We start from the raw sequence: 19,889 nt of genomic DNA, 5'->3' as shown, positions 1-19,889 counted from the left end.
GATGAAGGGTCTAGGCCCGAAACGTCAGCCTCTCTGCTCCTATGATGCTGCTTGGCCTGCTGTGTTCATCCAGCCCTGCACCTTGTTGTCTATGTTTTAAAATGGTTTTATTTTGTAACAAATAAACAGGCTTATCATTGTATATCTACAATATGGTTTGAAATGGGGTTTTTGAGTTTTACAGTCTTGAAGTTGTTTTGACCTTCGTGGCTCCATCCGTTGGGACATTTAGAATGATATTTAATCACTGGGAGGTGACACTAAATACTCTCAGCAGACAAATAAATTGCTCATTGGTGCCACCATATCTTGGTAGAGATCTATCGAGTTGATAAGCCAAGACGAACAAGCTGTCATAGAAAGTATGATCTTATAAACTGCCTGCCATTTAAAGAATGGCTTTGGAGACAATATATAGTGATATCACTAAGATGGCCAATCAGGAATTGGTATTATTGAGCCAATGCACAGTTCATGCACTTTAGAACCAACTTGAGTTTCGAATGCCTTTGATCATGGAGAGGGTAGTGGCTAATAAGGGTTCATAGGCCTGAGTTTTAGTGATTTGATTCACAAGAAAAATTATTGAAGACATTCAGAGAACTTCAGTTAACAGAACACAACAAAAGACCAGTGCCCAGCCAACCAGTGTTGAGTTTGGCATCCCAAAGTGTATGGACTGAAGATCACTTTTATTAAGTATTCATTCTTTTGTACTTTCTGTTGAAAATATAATAAATTCTGTAAAACTTGTGAAATCATATTTTTATCTGAAATCAGTCATGTAACTAATTAGGACTAGTAAACTTTCACACTGGCTCTCTCAAACTCAGTCTATAATTATAATCAATAATATGTCTTACAATTAAATCTAAGTTTACCCCAAAATCCAACAGCCACCCAGGTGGTTTGAACAGATACTTGTTACAATCAAGAGGCATACGAAAGTTACTACCTCCCTAGATATATAAAGCGTGCTGAGATACTAGCATTCATTTATCTGAAGGTAGTTAGTGTAGTGTGCTGTGTGTAAATCCATCCCTCAGGTTAGTGCCCACTCCGATACTCTCCTCATTCCTCTTCTGAGCCTACACTGACATCATGACAAATGTTGCTGATGGTCTCTCTCTCTCTTTCTCTGCCCTTCCTTACTGGAGGAACCTCCACCAGTGTCGAGTATTCCCATGGCATCTATTGCAGCAGACAGCCCTAAAATGATTTCTGTTTGGTTTATGCCCCTCTTCCAAGTGAGTCTCTCAGACATATTGCCCTTAACTCTTCAGTAGCAGAATCAATCATACTTAGACACTGGATAACTTCACAAGCCTGTCCTACAGATTTTGCTGCAGCCTTGTATTCCCTAGTGTACTTTTCCTCACTAGTTGGCTTGAAGTCCCCTGACACACCCTGCTAACACGTGCAGTCTTTGTGATCACCATCAAAATGCTTGGGCTGCATTAAACTGGGAACAATTGCTTCGATAAGTATTTAAATTATTCCATAATATTTTAATTCCTTCTTAAAACAGAAGGCAGGCAAGCTTTCAGTTTTTGGGCCCCTCATCTGCTAAGATCACTCTCAATTTTATGCTCGTTTGTAAAGTATAGCATTCTGCCTCCCAATCATTCAGTTCACCGTGGGAACTCACTTATTCATAATGATCACACAGGAATTTTCATGCATCCTCCTGAGAAAAAAAACCCAACACCACGAGTTGTAAAGAAAACCACTTACGTAATACACTAATACATGGATGTCATGAGGACATGCCAATTTAAAGTGTGAACAATTAGCATCATGTAGCAACTTCATAACTGACTCAGGAATATTCAGCATCTATGCACCACCAATATAATTCAGCTGCCTTTGGGTTTGAGGGAATTGTTTTAAAGTTACACAGGGGTGAAATCCTAACACTTGGTGCATTCAAAACCCACACATCTCCTTGACAAATTGAAATACCACTTATAAAAAAATTCCGAATGCTGCTTCGGGAACTAAATGACAGAATGGGTTTTTGTCATTCTTACCTTTTCATGACTGAGGCTTTTTAAAAAGTCTTTTCTGACTTTTTTTCTACAACTTGAGATAATTGAGAAACAATTTATTTTTGGGTCAACGCTAGTAAAAATGGAGTTCTGTAACAACTTTAATTAAACAACAGTTTATTTCTTATTCTGCATCATTTTAGTCTGTTGCTTTCTTCAGGAACTAAAATATGAAGACAAGTTATGGATTTTAAATGTGCCATGTTAAATGACCTGATAAAATTGTGAATAACTATTCATAACATATTTGGTTAAATGCTATCTACACTAACATGAAACCAAGCATTCATACACTTTGCATTATGATGTTTCCCGTGCATATAATAATAAAATACCATATATAAATACTAACCATAGTCGGTGTTTTCTGGCTCCCAACAGTTTGATGGCCAAAAGTATGGTGTCTGTAGCAAACAAAGAACAACATATTCGAAGTTCATTAATTTCTTTTGAAAGCAATGGATAATTATTCACTTTTGTTTTCACATATTATAGTAAGAAACAATCTTCTATTAAAATAAACAGCTAATGCAATTTGATCTTTCATTGCTGCTGCATTAAATCCTTGTTCAGACTTACAAGTGTACATCTGGGGCCTGTTTTGGGCGGCATGCACAAGGAAATCCTGACGCTGACCTAAAAATGTCTGTGCTAAAGCAGCCTGCCCATTTTTGAAACTGAATTTTGGGTTGCATGCCACTCAGGCAGTAGCTCTGAAATATGTGGTGGTGAGTGGGGAACTACATTGGTCAGAGCAGAGAATGGTCGCAGCTGTCTGGAGTGATGTGGAATTGGATGAATCACTTTTGATCTCCCTGACTTCAATTGCATTCAAAATAAATGTGCACAACCTTGTTTGAAACAGATTTAAGTATAGGGGCCTTTCATGCGTTGCTATGTGGAAGGTAGTTAAATACGAACAGAAAGAGGCACTTTTCCCTTGGAGCCTGTACGCTTATTCAATGAGTTCATGGCTTTGCTATAACTTAATTCCGTACTTGCTCCATTACCTTAGTGCTTTTGCTTAATGGGAAAGCTATCTACCTCTGATGATCAAATGTTTGGTTAATTTTAAAATAACAGCCATTTGTGCAATACGTTGCAGTGCAAAACTTATTTTTTCTCAATAGAAGTATTTCCTAATTTCAGTCTGGAGGTGTCAGACTATTCCACCCCGCAACACCACCCCACCAAACCCCCACCACTATGGACACAATAACTATGTTAGTTGTTCTCCTTAATATCTTTGATCAAATCACCCTTTAATCCAAGTGAATACTTGTATAGAACGTAGAATCCCTACAGCGTGGAAGGAAGCCAGTTGGCCCATCTGAAGAAGCACTGACCCTCTAAAGAGCATCCCACCCTGACCCAGCTCCCCACCTTATCCCTGTAACCCCACATTTACCACGGCTAATCCACCTAGCCTGCACATTCCTAGGCACAGCGGACAATTTAGCATAGCCAATCCATCTAACCTGCATACCTGCAGACTGTGGAAAGAAACTGGATCGCCCAGTAGAAATCCATGCAAACATGGGGAGAATATGCAAACTCCACACAGTCACCCAAGGCTGGAACTGGACGTGGATGCTTGGTACTGTGGATGCCCCTGGTGCCCCAGGTGGTTTAATCTCGTTTAAAATATCATCCTTGGAATCCAGGTATCATTCAGTTTATTCTGCACTCCCTTGGAGGCAAACATACCCACAATTGGTCACAGTAATCCACAGGGTCTAAGCAGGACTCTGCATAGCTGAAGCATTGGCTTCTACCTCCTTGTATTCTAGTCTTCTGGATATAAAATCCATTAACCTCTTCTGTACCTGCTCATGAAAGTGCAATGATCTGCATACCTGGGTCCGCCAAGTCTCTTTGGATCTCCAGTGCTTCTAGCTTCTTGTCATTTAGAAAGTGATTCATTCCATCCTTTTCAATTCCAAATCTCACATTTTCCCACACTGAAATTCATTTCCATAATTATGCTTATTCATGTAACTGTATCAACATGTCTTTATAATTTTAGGTTTCCATCTCCATTGTCTGTGATCATTGTCAACAAAAAAATTGTCTGTGACCCAACTTCAGCCACAAAATCTCTTGACAAGCTATGATAACCTGGCCAATGAGACAAAATGGCCTGGAAATTATTGAGAATGATATCACTGCACAAATGTGCAACATATTTATAGTTGAGCAGATGGTTTACCATCTCTGGAGGTTTCTCTGGATCAGGTGATGACATCTCATTTACCATCCCAGATGAGCCTGGGTCTCATTATGCATTCTCTCTTCATCGTGTCCAAGTCACTGAATCTTTGATGGTAGCTCTGCTTTCTTGAGTAATTCGATCTGAGTACTGTTCTTCCGATCCCTTTTAGACTCATGGATCACATTCTCTTCCTGTCATGCTGCTCTAAGACAACCAGCAATGACTAGAATGCTCATACAGCAGACCAGAAATATTTTGTACTATTCACTGCTGCTTAAGTTATTACTTTCCTTCGTAATCTCACTGTTTATTCAGTTGATTAAATGCAAAATTGACTGCAATTTGATACTCACTTTTCATTTATATCTCCTTCAGAATAATTCAGCTCTTGGAAATAAATTTATGGACTGTCAATAAATTGACAAAAGTACTTTTCTCCAATATAATTTTCAACCATAATTTTGAATAGCAGAGCAGGCTCGAGGGGTCAAATACCTACTACTGCTCCTATTTTCTATCTTTCTATGTAACCATGACTAGCTTCCATTTTTTACGTCTCTGCTAAATAACAAGGGAATAACATAACAGAGTGAATGTGATGTTGCGGAGAGAAGATAGTGGTTCTTATGCTGGCAGAGTGGAGAATGTTATTGGCCTTTTTCCGACAGTTGTTATGATCCAAGCTGATGTTATTACAGAATAAGTCAGATCCCATGTCAGGAACCTGGCTTGATAGGTCATGTTTTTATTTGTTTTGCTTTTAACGAAGCCATCACTCACTGAAACATGAGCACACAATGCTGCAAATTTTGCTTCAACAACAAAACGGAACTTTGTTACAAAAGAAATGAAGATAAAATAGAGTAATTCAAACTATCTACTTATAATATTATTTTCAAGCACATATTAAAAGCGTAATACCATTAATCTCAAAACACTCCTTTTGAGATTGAAAAGAAATGAAATAGCTTTTGTTTCATATCCAAATACATCCCTGGTACGGTTCCTAAAATACCACTCATGAAATGTACCAGCAGTGTCCCTGTACCCAACACCTGAGTTGGCTTACCACACCATCCAGCGAGATCTCCAAAAACCTCGGTGGCGGGGGCGAGGTGGAGGTGTGGAGGCACTGATGTCTCACTGTCTGTCATATTGAGGGTAAATGTCAGGAACCGTGCAAGGCAGCTCTAGATTGACAGCGCTTGTCTGATGGACAATGGGCTTTTAATGATGGCGTATGCGCAAGAGATACTGGTGAATCTCAGGATATTTGTTCAGTAGTGAGTAGTTCTGAAAACCGTGTGAGGTAAGATAGCACCAGAATCAGGCATGACAAATACTATTGTGTAGGGTAGTTTGCAAATGAAGTAAAATTAGGCAAGTACGATAAAGAGAGAAAAATCGCGTGGAATTCCCTCCAAAAATCTTTACATAACTTAGACTTAGCCAAGAAAACAAGAGATTTAGCACATAGTTTCTTGCTTCCTGCTCCTGGACATCACATGGTTAAAACAATAAGCCAGTGAGCATTATATACCATCTGGAAAAACTAACTAATTGGAAAGAGGCAAAAATTAGCTTTTTATTATCTGTAATATAATCACAGATTCTGACTCTGAAACATTTTATATCAGTTAAAAATATTATTTGCCATGTCTTTGCATTGGATACTTAGGGCTTAAGTCAATATTTAACATGAGCTTTGATGGTGGTCTTGGTGATTCCGTTTTGCTTCCAAAAAAGAAACAAGTGACTTAATTGACATGAATTGTTAATGCACTTTCACACTGGCACCTTGATTTCCAACAGAGTCAAAATTACTTTGGCCCAATGATTTATTCCTGATGTGAAAAGGAAAAGGAGAAATAAAACAAAAGCTTGTATGTGTTTGGACACCATGAGATTCACATACATTTGAAACTGAAGGATAAGAAGGAAAATATTTTATGTGTTACTCTGAGAGTATTTATTTTACTGCACTTATAATCAAGCGGCTTGGATGAATGATACAGAATTACCATAGCACCCTAGGAATTTAAATTAATGGACACCATTACTGAGATTAACTTTGTGCTCAAAATATATTGATTGAGCTAAATTCCATAGGTTGGCCATTGCCACAGTTGCAGCCATGTATCCAGACTATCAGTTGGATTTCTGAGTTTCTGGTCCACTGACTACGTTATATTAATTAATTAACTAATTCTGGAAGAAGAGGGTCAGAAGCCATTGGATCTCTGGAACACGATTTGGTGTGTCTTCTGTTTCTGTAGCAGAAAAATAAGCACCTAACTCCTGAAGAAAGCCAATTTATTAACCCTCACCAGTTGCTGTAAGCTGTTGTTGTTAACCAGTAAGTCAGAGGCTTTATAAGTTGTGAAGGAGTCACTCTGTGGCTCCTGCAAACAAGTGAAAGTACCTGGTGATAACAGAGATCACTGAATAGCAAGTCCAGACAAGAGAATCATTTCAGAGATCCCTGTGAACAGGGGTCATTGAACACCCTTTCCAGTTTTACCTCCAATACAGGTGCATCGAGTGAATTCTCATGGGAAACAAAATGATCAGATGGATATAACATCATCATAGATGCATGAATTCACCATTTGCACAAAGTGATGCACCCAGAGGCTAGAAAAGAAAATCTACCCCTTGGTTCCAATTTCTCAGAGATAGAGGCTCCATTTCCTTACATAGAAAATAACTAATTTAATAATGTAATTCGAAGTGTGAGCTACGGTGAGATATTGTTACATGTTGTATTTTAATAAGGTTGTGCCTCCTGAGGACACCGGCACAGTGCATGTACGTTTTGTGCTTGTGTGCAGGGTATCAGCAGTCATTCTCTTTTAAAAACAGAAATAAATTTCAATAATGCTTTCCATTACCTTTCTGTCCTAACATTTTCTGGATTCAAATCTCATTCCAAGGAATAGGTGCATAAAAATAAAGGTTGACACTCCAGTACAGTACTGAGGAAGCACTGCGCTGTCTCTTTCCAACTGAGATTATCTGGTCATTGTCACAATGATGTTTCTGAGCGATTACTGCTTGCAAATTGGCTACTATGGTTCTGACATTATAACAGTGACTACACTTCAGAAGTATTTTATTTTGAGACACCTGGTTGGCTATTGGAATTGTTAAGTCGATCTTCCTGTTGTAACCACTGCGGTAAGGTTTAGCAAGCAAACAAGACTTGAAATAAAAGACAGATGTAGGGCAGAATATTAGACCATAAGGCCATAAAAAATAGGTACAAGAGTAGGCTGTTCAGTCCTTTGAACTTGCTCCACTATTCAACAGGATCATGGCTGATCTGACATTCCTGCCCTTTCCCCAGAACCTTAGTTTCCCCTATTGATCAAGAATCTATCCAGCTCAGCCCTAAACATTCAAAAGGATTCTGCCCCACAGCTCCCTGTGACATAGAGTTCAAATATAGGGTTATTTTACATTTCAGTCGTTTATGTACCCAGAAATTTGGAATCCACAGGTCAGGTAGATGTTGCTTTTACTTTGAGTGTCATTGAAACAGTTGTCTACAGTTGCAGTGCAAAATGCTGCTAACCCTTTGGTCAGATATAAGAGCGAAGTGCAAACAAAACAAATGGTCCAGCTATGTCAGCTTTGTTTCCCTACAGCTGCTCCTGATCTGCTTATTGATCTTTTCTAGTTTCAGATACCTTTTCTCATCTGTAGTTCCTGGCAGCAGACAAGAGGCCCATGGAAACATCATCAGTGCCTGAGTACGATGGAGATGTGGATGATTTGATTAACATTCCTGCAGGTTTTCCTGTTAGAATTTTCAGGATGTAGGATCATCTGTCATTTTGATTATGTGATAGTTTACCCCGGTGTTACTGTTCATCAGTCAGTATCAGTTGCTATCAAATCTTCATTCAGTGTACGTAACTTACGTAGTTAATTGGTTTTGTTTGGATGGAGAAGGGTTGAAAATAGAGTGCCCATTTGTACCTCGACTTTTACTCTTTATGTATATCAATGAGATCGGGGACAGACTTCAAAAAGCTGCGGCACAGAACGATTTGGGAGACCTTATGCATAAGAACGTAGAACATATTAAGTCCCACAGGAGCAGGTTGGCAAGCAGATGTGTCATAGAGTCATACAACACCAAAGAGGCACTTTGGCCCATTGAATCTGCACTAACCTATCTACACTAATCCCATTTTCCACCACTGTGCCTATATTGTTAAATGCTATTATTTTTTGAGGTGCTCAACCGTCTACATTTTAATGACTGAAAAGTTCACATGCACTGTTCTTGCAGGCCGTGCATTCCAAATTCCCACTACTCCTGGGTAAAAAAAAATTGTTTCTGCAAATCTCCTGTTAACCTCTTGCTCATTACCTCAGAATTATGCCCCAGATTATTGAACTAAGGGGAACAATTATTCCTTATCCAGTTCGTCCAATTTCTATTTTTATTGTAAATGATGGAAGAGCAAATTTAACAGATGTGAGTTGACACCTAAATGAATAAATAAATAAATATGATTCAATTTTATTTCATAATAATTGGTTTGTGTTCAGTCTACCTGAAATCTGTAGAAAGTCCCATCATCTTTCAATGTTAGCACATGGTCTGAGATCGGAAAGAAATATCCATGAGCTGCCATCAGTGTTCCAAGATGCAGTGCTTCTACTGTTCAAAGAAAAGACAGAACAAGGTCAGAAGTGTTTATTTTTCAGCAGACTTAACAGCTGTGTTACATGGTAATCGATGAGTCCAACGTATTAAGCATTTATGGAAATAACTGAATACATTTTGTGCCGAATCTTCCAGTCTCTGTATCACTGAAAACTGGATATATGACTGAAGATGCATTTTAAGAGCCTGTGGGGTCCTCTGTGTAGGTCTATATATGAACTTCCCGGAAAGTTTTAGCATTTGCTTGGCAATATCCCTGCTCCCCACCACCCTCTGCAATTGTCTCCAACTTTTAAATTACAGTTGAAGAGTTCTGCAGTACCTACTTGGCTAGTTACTTAGAAATGTTCAACAGATTAAAACCTAGTTGAACACTTGAGTAACTGCATAGCTGATAATTCCAACCACTCACACTGACTCAGCCCAAGCAAATAGCAACTCTGATCTCTTGACCACTCTCCCCCACTCTGTTCCAACTATCTCCAATCCCCCCAAAACACCCAGACCACACAACTATCCCTCTGACCACTCAATTACTCCCATGATCTAACCTAACCTGACATTGATGCCCTGACATCTACATGACTACCCTCCCAAACTGATGATTCCCCACTTCCACCACACCTCTAACTACCTCTCACCCCCATTATTCCCAGAACCACCTCTCCAAATGGCCCGACTAATCCCTGATCAGATTACAGCTTCTGTCTACGTGATTAGCCCTCCCAACTACACTACAGTACTCTTGTCCTGACTGCATCTCCAACTTGACTACTGCTCCCAGCTGCCCCATGGTCCATCCTCTGGACTAGAACTGACTACCCTTCCCCAATCTAGATCAACACCTTGACCAACTTCCCTGACCAGAACAGACTACCCTCACCCTTTGATTACCACGTCCCATCACCCAACTACACAACTCTAACAGACAACCAAAATATACCTCCTAATTACCTGACTATCTTTTGGACTACAATCACAGCTGGACCTGACTATCACCCACCCCATCCCCTACCTCTGCCAAGCTGATTACCCTACCCACCACTTGCCTAACTGCCTGTGACGCCCAACAACACCCCAGCCTAACTACCTCTCCGGACATGACCTGAGCCAACTACCTCACTGGTCAATTACCCATTCACCCACCTACCCTTTTGCCCACTCACCCATTCATTAACACTCGGACAGGACCTGGAAACTTACCATAATGGCAGCTATGCCATAGAAATGGGATATGGCCTGTCTTCCATTCTGCTGAGACAGACTTCCCTGATCGACACTGCACTGTACATTTCTCTGACAGCCAGGATTGGAAGATTCCGGAATAACAGCATCAGGTCAGGGAAAGTTTTGAGCTCAGTGGCAATCCAAACAACACTGGTGCTGTTTGGACAATTTTTCGGTATCATATCATATGAGGGCGTGTACTATGTATTGTATCATCATAATGATGCTGAAATGCAAAATATTGAGTTAGGTGAAAAAAGTAAGCAGGCGAAATTCAAATAGCTCTGGTCAATAATAGGGAGAAGGATTCTTAAATAAATGCTTTTAGTCATAAGAGGGCAGAGAGAACATCAATTGCTTTGGATATCAGCAACAGGGATTACTGGCACTTGTCTTTGATCAGATTGGTAACTCCGATCCTGTTTAAAGTCTGGAATACCAGTATGCATGTGTAGTTATTACCTACAAGGAAAATAAAATGAGCAAAATTATATATTACACTGAATCTGGTGATATTTTTAAATGATGTGCAGAAGAAGCAAGGGTGATATGAGAAGAAGATTTTCTCACTCCGTTCTGGTATAGAATGCACTGCCTGGAAATGCAGTGTAGGCAGGTTCATTGAAGCATTCAAGCAGGTATTTGAAGTTATTTGGGTGGAAATACTGTGCAAGGCTGTGGGGATAATGCGGGAGACTGGCACTAGGTGACGATGCTCATTTGAAGAGATAGTGCTGGTAAGTTGGGCCGAATGGCATCGTTCTGTGCCATAACAATGCTGTGATCACTGATATCTAAGAGTGTTCTTCCAATTAAGATGGCATAGTCCTCAACTGCATTCAGGGCTAGCAGAATATTTCAGGTAAAAAGAGAGAAATAACTCCAGAGGCCCATATCCCATCACCAAGTCAACTTTTATTTACATGTGGAGTGTCCTTGACACTGATCCAGCTCCCGCAGAGCCAGCTCTCAGAGTGAACAGAACCTCTGATGCTCCTGTTTATATCTGTCAGCCAGGGTTCCCTGATTGGAGCAGGTTAACAGCCCCAGTCAGGGAACTCATATTCTGTGAGTGCACCTAACTGACCTCATCACAATCACAGAAATAGTTTTTCTTCTGAGTGAAATTTCTGGCAATTTGTGGCTTTACATGACATTGTGAAACAAAAGGTCGTATTTAATGCAGGCGATGGAGATCCCGCCAACCAGCCAGAGCCTACAAGAGTCCCCTGACTAATCCTCTGAGAAAGTATCACTGCTAAGTGGACAGGTCTGGAAATTCTTCTCCCAAGAACTGCTGGACAATCAGAGGTTGGCAGCTGTTCATTGCAGGGAGTGCCAATGGGAATGTCTGCAGACACTAGCAATGCAAACAAGGAGAAGCATAGGATCACCAAGGGAGCTTGGTCACAATAGATTGGGGGCCTGCTGCTGCTGGTCGTGATGGTGATGGTGGTGGTGGAATGGCAGAGGAATTGGAGAGTGGCAGAGAGGTGTTGCCTCTCTGTGGTCCCTGCGGATTCTGCAAACAGACACCGGCATCCTTCCCTCAGCCCAGGAGCCCACAAACATACAGGTTAATGTTTGTGCCCCACATGATGACTGCCTCCCCCACTGCTGGGTGAATACCAGAGACAAGGACAATACCAGTGGTGAAATCCTGATGAAAGCTCGCTGACCTGAAACATTAACTCTATTTCTCTCTCCACAGGTGCTGCCAGCCCTCTGGAGTACTTCCACTGCTTTTATTGTAAAGGTAAAGCCACCATGATTTCAGAGCACCACAAACCATCCAGAGAGAGAGAGAGAGAGAGAGAGACAACTGATGGTGAGTTTAAGCTGAGGGTCACCATGTCTCAGTGAGGGGCAAGGTTCAGAAGGTGGACATTCACAGTAATCTCAGCTAGTGGGGGATTTGAACCTGTGTTGTTGGGGTCAATTGCGTCGTAAACCAACCAAGTGCAATTCAATATCTGAACACTACATGGTTGAGTGACTGATACAAATATTGGGATAAATTTTCCCAGGTGGGTCACAATCCTGCCGTTGGCTCCTCAATTAGAAGTCACCTCCTGGAGCTCCACTCAATTGAGGATGGTGGCAGATCAGAGAAATAGGTGATCCAATATGAGGGTCAAAGTCAGAAGTCACATGACACCAGGTTATAGTCCAACAGGTTAATTTAAACTCACAAGCTTTCGGAACGCAGCCTCTTTGTCAGGTGCAGTGAGAGAGAACTGCACACAGACACAGAATTTATAGGCATAGAGATCAAGGGCAGAGAGATCAAAAGACCATATAACTGGTGTGAGTGGAGTGTCAGATAATAAGTCTCTGCAGCTGACCAAGAGTGTTAGACGTAACGTGTCATCAGTTGAATCACCAGCGAAGGGATGACCTATAATCCGATTAAATGAGGCAGAGAGATAATTACAAACAATTAAAAATAAGGTAGTGCTGGAGCCAAACTAAATGACTGGAATAACATGATAGGTATAAGTGTCCCATGCTGAGGGTCTAACCAAAGTAATAAGTAATTCAAAACTGTACAGACTAGTTAAGGTAGAGAGATTATAACAATTTATTAAGGTGATGGTGTTAAAACAGGACAGTAAGGAAGATTTTACAGATACAGAACAGTGTGGTAAGGTAACATGTACTGCAATATGAACCCAAGATCATGATTGAGGCTGTCTTCATGGGTACGGAACTTAGATATCAGTTTCTGCTCAGCGATTCTGCGTTGTTGTGTGTCTCAAAGGCCGCCTTGGAGAAGGCTTACCCAAACATCAGAGGCTGAATGTCCTTGACCGCTGAAGTGTTCCCCCACTGGGAGGGAACGTTCCTGTCTGGCAATTGTTGCGCAGTGTCCATTCATCTGTTGTTGTAGCATCTGCATGGTCCCGCCAATATACCATGCCTCGGGACATTCTTGCCTGCAGTGTATGAGATAGACAGTGTTGGCTGAGTCAAATGAGTATCTACTATGAACGTGGTGGGTGGTGCTCCCATGTGTGATAGTTGTATAGTGGTATCCATGTTGATGAACTGACATATCTTGCAGAGGTTATCATTACAGGGTTGTACGGTGTTGTGGTTGATGTTGTCCTGAAGGCTGGGTAGTTTGCTGTGAACGATAGTCTGATTAAGGTTTGGCAGTTGTTTGAAGGAGAGAAGTGGAGGCATAGCGATGATCTTGGCAAGATGCTCATCATCATCGATGACATGTGTTGAAGGCTGCGAAGAACATGGCGTAGTTTCTCCGCTCCAAAGTGCGAAAAACCATAACAATCTCCTCAAAGGACAGACACAGGATACAAGCGATAGAGTACCCTTCAGTGTCCAGTACTTCCGTGGAATGGAGAAACTATATCATGTTTGGTGGGTGCGCGGAATGTGCTGCTGTCAGTGGTAGTAGAGTCAGATACATTAGGGACACTTAGCCTTCTCTTGGATAGGCACATGGATGATAGTAAAATGTAGGGTATGCAGGGTAGTTTGATCTTAGAGTAGGATAATAGGTCAGCACAACATCGTGGACCGAAGGGCCTGTACTGTGCTGTACTGTTCTATGTTCTACGTTCTGTCTTCGGGTAAGTGTCCTCCAAGGCGGCCTTTGAGATACACAACAACGCAGAATTGCTGAGCAGAAACTGATTGCCAAATTCCGTACCCACGAAGACAGACTCAACTGTGATCTTGGGTTCATGTCGCGCTACATGTCACCCCACTGTACTGTTCTGTATCTGCAAAATCTTCCTTACTGTCCTGTTTTGACACCATCACCTTGATAAATTGTTATGATCTCTCTACCTTAACTAGTCTGTACAGTTTTGAATTACTTATTACTTTGGTTAGACCCTCAGCATGGGACACTTATACCTATCATGTTATTCCAGTCATTTAGTTTGAATCCAGCACCACCTTATTTTTAATTGTTTGTAATTATCTCTCTGCTTCATTTAATCGGATTATAGGTCATCCCTTCACTGGTTATTCAGCTGGTGACACTTTACCCACACCACCTAATACTCTTGGTCACCTGCAGAGACTTATTATCTGACGCTCCACTCACACCAGTTATATGGTCTTTTGATCTCTCTAACCTTGATGTCTTTGCCTATAAATTCTGTGTCTGTGTGCTGTTCTCTCTCACTGCACCTGACAAAGAGGCTGCACTTGAAAGCTTGTGAGTTCAAATTAACCTGTTGGACTATAACCTGACGTTGTGTGAGTTCTGACCCTAGTCCACCACCAGAACCTCCACATCATGGCCAATATGAGGGTCTGCAGCAATTTTGTGCTGGCAGTCCCAACATGAGGGATACATGTTGTTGAGGCAGGTAGGGGAACACAAGGGCACCTGAAAATAGAGGAGCTCCTCCACAGTGTGGTTTGTGGCCTAGGCTTTGGCCATTGCAGCCCAGTCACTAAGGCCGTCAAGAGGAGGTGCCAGTAACATCATCAGGAGGTAGCCTCCTGTTGCATGCTGGCCCCTACCTTCAATGAGGGGCCCACTTGTAGTCTGGAATTTCCTGACAGTGCCATCAACTTCAGCAACTGGGCCACTGATGGGCCAAAATTGCTTAGCTGTCAAATGTAACTTTGCTTCTTGTCCCGACTCCTAATCCATCTCTCAGAAACTGTGAAAATTTAGCTCATTTTCGACTTGTGAAGTGCAGCTCAATTATAACTTGGAAATATCAGGATTACTGATGGATCCAGTTTGATGCCATTGGTAATCTGCAGTACTGTAATCTATATAAAGTGGAGTAGTGCACGTTTGAACTCACTCAATAGCCTTGGGTGGAAACAAGTCTGCAGACAAAGGAAAGACTGTCGCTTACATTGAGTTTTAAGTTACCAGGACCTTCAGCCTCCCTGAATGGAGAAGAGGTATATGTCTAACTGGCTGGCAGGTTTCCAAATATAGCAGAACGATCTGACAGCATTTGCGACAGCAGCCAGAGGTGGAAACTATCAAACATGACTGATGACAATTCTGGAGTAAAAGAATGAATAATAAATTGCTCGTTGACAGCTGGTGGCACTGTGTCAGGGTGATGAAATGTTTCGTGAACACAAGCCTGCTGAGAATATAACCGCTGGGCAAACCTTGCTTCACAACTGGTTCTGCTCCAGGGTAACATGGAAGCGGAAAGATTGCTCTCTGGAACAAACAGAATGAAAAACGAAGCATAGGAATTGGCTGAAAAATAGAAACTTTAAATGCTTTGCTGCTTTGCAACTTGAAAAATAGTTTAGATGTTTCCAACTCAAGATTAACAAACATGAAGTTATCTTTATGGAAACCTAATGAGAGCAATAGCAGAGACAACAAGGTGCAGAGCTGGATGAACACAGCAGGCCAAGCAGCATCATAGGAGCAGAAAGGCTGATGTTTCGGGCCTAGACCCTTCATCAGAAAACAATAGCAGGTTCTCTTAAAGCTACTGGAGAAACTACTGGAGAAAAACACATAATTCCGTGTTTTGTTGGAAAAGGAGACAGGTGTTGAAGCTTTTTGCCTTTTTGTCCCAAACAGGTCGCACTGCCATGTGATCCCTTTTGGCTATTGTTCTCATGGACATTTTAAACAGCATCTATGACAAATGTGCTTTCAATGGAATAACTCCAACTTGGCCACTATCTATGGGTTAGACGTCCTGATTCCAGCTGTCCAAATATGGGAATTGTCTGAATTCCAGGCATTTTTGAAATAGCCTGATGACCTAGTTCCAGGATCTGCTTTAAGTTCTGGCTCTGTATCAAATTCATGGTTTGTTTTAGGTTTAAGGGCCTGTTTTAGGTTCAAGGTTCCGTGTATCAATTTACGGGTCTGCAGTAATATCATGGTCTATTTTAGGTTCAGTGCCTGTATCAGTTTCAGAGTTTGCATTCACATCAGGAGCTGTTTTACACTTATAGACTTTATTAGTTTAAAAACCGAAAGAACTGTAGATTCTGGAAACCAAAAACAAAAACAGAAATTGCTGGAAAAGCTCAGCAAATCTGGCAGCATCTATGTGGAGAAATCAGAGTTAACATTTTGGGTAGAGTGATCCTTTCTCAGAAATCATGGTAGCTAGGAAAAAGTTGGTTTTTATGCAGAAGATAGGTGGTGGGAGGGGTAAGGAGTAAACGATAGGTAGGGATAGAGCTCAAAGTGAGAGAATAGTTGGACAAACAAAAGAGTGGAAAAGAATCAGCCTAGTAGAATGAATAGCTACTAATGGGGACTATTAGTGGTTAACAATAGGGAAAGGACATGGTGCCTCAAGACCTAAAATTGTTGAACTTGATATTTTCTCCAGAAGGTGCTGTTCTTCCAGGTTGTGCTGAGCTTGACAAGGAAGTGGCAGGCAACTGGAAGATCAGGGTCTTGTTGGCACACAGAACGTAAGTGTTCTGCGAAGCAGTCGCCCACATTGTGAGCAGCGAATGCTGTAGACTAGATTGAGCGAAATGCAGATAAAGTGCTTCATCACCTGAAAGGTGTGTTTGGGCCCTTGGTTACTGAAAAGGGAGGAAATACAGGCAGGTGTCACACCTTCAATGGTGTGAGGGATGATGCCATGGGGTTGTGGGGGGCTGTTGGAAGTATCCTGGAGGGAACGATCCCTGCGGAAGGTTGACAAGGGAAGGGAGGGGAATGGCGTCCCCACTAGAGGTGGCAGAAATGGCAGCTGATGATCTTCTGGATGTGGATGCTGATGCGATGATAGGTGAAGATAAAGGGGACCCTATCGCTGTTGTAGGAAGGAAGAGAGGGAATGAGGGCTGAAGTGCAGGAGATGGATTGGACCCAGCTGAGGGCCCTGTCAATTATGGTGGTGGAGAATCCCCGGTTGAGGAAGAAGGTGGACATTTCGGAGGCCCCCTCGTCAAAGTTGGCATCATAAGAACAGATATGACGGTGAGGGAGGCACTGGGAGAATGGAATATAGTCTTTACAGAAGACAAGGTGTCAGGATGTATGGTCAAGGTAACTGTGGGAGTCGGTTGTTATGGCATGGATATTAGTGGCCGGTCTACCCCAAGAAATGGAAACAGAGATGTTGCGGAAGGGAAGAGTGGAGTCAGAGATGGACCAGGTAAAGGTGAGAGCGGAGTAGAAATTGGAAGCGAAATTGATAAACTTTTACAATTTCAGATGAGAGAGGGAAACAGCATCAACGATGTCATTGATATACTGGAGAAAGATTTATGGGTGGGGCTGGAATAGGACTGGAACCAGGAATATTCCACATACCTCACAAAGAGACAGGTACCATGTAGGTACCCATGGCCATCCCTCTGACCTGAAGAAAGTGAGATGAGTTAAAAGAGAAGTTGTACAGGGTGAGGATGAGCTTGGCCAGGTAAAGGAGGGTGGTGGTGAATGGGGACAGTTAGGTCTTTTTTCTAGGAAGAAGCAGAGAACCCTGAGACCATCTGATGGAGGATGGACATGTGAAGGTAGTGCTTGACCATGGTTAAGAGGCCACTAGAGCCCGCAAACTAGAAAATTCTGGAACTGACATAATGTGTCAGAAGAATCATGGACATGAATGGGAGCAGACTGGACAAGGGGAGAAAAAATCAAGTCGAGGTTAGAAGAGATGTGTTCTGTGGGACAGGTGCCGGCAGAAACAAGTCTGCCTGAGCAGTCCTGGTTTGTGGATTTTGGGAAGGAGATAGAAGCGAGCCATGTGGAGTTGGGAGACTATGAGCTTTGAGGCAGTGTGGGGAAGATCATACATAACCGTAGTGGACATGATAGCCTGATGTTCCATTGTAGGATCATGGTCTAAGGGAGATAGGAGGAGGTATCTGACAGCTAGCACTCAGCCTCTGCAATGTAAAGGTCAGTACGCCAGACTACAACAGCACCACCCTTGTCAGCAGGCTTAACTACAAAGTCGTGGTTGGATCTGAGAGCATGGAGTGCAGTCAATTTACAGGGAAATTGGTGCATTTAACCATCTTCATCTCCATGCCTATTTCTTTGGATAAGTGTCCTCTCCCTATCCCATAGACCACTTCACCCACCTCCTTCCACCTGTACCCTTCCTTCTGGCCTTTTACCTGCACTCGACCTGTACGTTCAGAACTGTCGATATGACATTGGTTGCCTCATTTTCTCTGCACCCCCCTCACCTTCCAACCTATCTCCCTGTGAATTCACTGCACTCCATCGCTATGGATGGTAATCTTAGCTCGAATCTTTCACCACCAGGCTTGAAAATTTGGAGCTATCATAACCCCAAAGAGACATTATTTTTCTCTCCCTTTCACTTGGCTGACCGATAGTGGATATATCTTAGACTGATGTATAAAAATATCCTTGACAATGAGCATCTTTTTATGAAACAACTTCAGTAAATCAGATCATTGGCATCAATATACGCCAAAAATACATTGTAACTCCAGTACAAAATTGGTGAAATTAGACACCTCAGTGGGTTAGCCTGCTATCCTAGAACTGAGCCTGAATTATGCTGAGTTTTACGAGTCAAAAGTAAGGTCTCTTTGAAGTCTGTAAAGATTTTACGTGAAATCAGCTTTGCCAATCTAAATACAGTTACAAATGAGTTTAGCAGAACTGCTTTTACTTTGGTATTAATGCCTATAAATTCAGTATTCAATCAGGCATGAACTGGCCTGTTAAGTTCTCATTTTGCTTGGCAGGAGACACATGCTCCCTTCTGGCTGGAGGCCTGTCACTTGTCATGTTGGTGAAGAAGGAAAAATAACATTTTAACTGGGTCTAGGAAGAAACCTTTTAAAATCTATTTGTCCTCTAAAACACCTCTTCTCATTTAACTCTGATCATCATCTTTTGCTGCAACGGTCATTTATTTCTCCAGTTCTTGTTGGTATGAAGCTCAGCTTCAAATTTCAATTTGGATTCATTACTCCTTGAGATTAATGCAGTAATTTGACATTAAAAATTAACGCAAGTGCATTACTTTTCTGCCAAAAGGTACCCTCAATCAAATATGAAAAACTATGCTATGTCAGATTACCATTAGGGCTGGGCAGCATGCAGTAAACCAGAGTCTGAGGAACAGATCATGTAAACTTGCATACTTTGCTAGAAAGGGTTCCCAGAGAGGACTATGATGAATTGAGGAAATGGAAGGATTTGGGTGAAAGCTACAATCATGAAATCCATGCACTAGGACAAATAGTATCTGTGAATTTTAGATAGGACAAGGACAATGATGACTTGGTGTTGAAAAGAATTTGCACTGTTATGGACCAGACCGGACCAGACCAGACCAGACCCCCTCAAAATATTTTAAGAAGCAAGCCTAGACTCTAACTTTTCCTTTTTTTAAAAGTAGATGTGAAGTGGGTGTTCCAGATGTGATGCAACTGGTCAAGCACTCGTTAAGCAAAACACAATTTACTTAAACACTGTAGTTAAAATACAATAAAAGAAAGAAGAATTTATACTAACAACTCCATTGGAAAACTTATATGAATAATACAAACAGTAACTATTACTAATTAACTGTTCCAATATAGTAACATCCCATAAACATCCCATATCCATTGACAACAAGGTAATTTAGAAACACATTTTGTCACATGCAACACCTGCAGTAGGAAGAGAAACTCCAGCTTCTAGCTATAACCGAGAGAGGGGAAACAATAGCTTCTACTTCTTGAAAACCCCAGCAGCTTCTGTTGAACCTAAAAGCTAAAAAAACCCCTGGAAATCCTGGTCTATGACAGC

At 41.6% G+C, this 19,889-nt stretch overlaps 1 protein-coding gene across 1 annotated transcript in view; it reads right to left on the bottom strand.

Moving 5' to 3' along the window:
• LOC109935278 (regulator of G-protein signaling 7-like) overlaps positions 1-19,889 on the bottom strand; it is a 374,831-nt gene that overhangs the window by 70,431 nt on the left and 284,511 nt on the right. Inside the window, exons 4-5 of the mRNA XM_048601347.1 lie at positions 8,826-8,932; positions 2,401-2,452 (exon numbers count right to left, since the gene is read on the bottom strand). Coding sequence (XP_048457304.1) covers positions 2,401-2,452; positions 8,826-8,932 — 159 coding nt within the window. The remainder of the gene's footprint in view (positions 1-2,400; positions 2,453-8,825; positions 8,933-19,889) is intronic.

The sequence above is a fragment of the Rhincodon typus genome, chromosome 9 (assembly GCF_021869965.1).
Source record: "Rhincodon typus isolate 14 chromosome 9, sRhiTyp1.1, whole genome shotgun sequence".
In the NCBI taxonomy this organism is placed as follows: Eukaryota; Metazoa; Chordata; class Chondrichthyes; order Orectolobiformes; family Rhincodontidae; genus Rhincodon; species Rhincodon typus.
The sequence above is the reverse complement of the archived record's forward strand: the minus strand, read 5'-3'. Positions and strand labels throughout refer to the sequence as shown.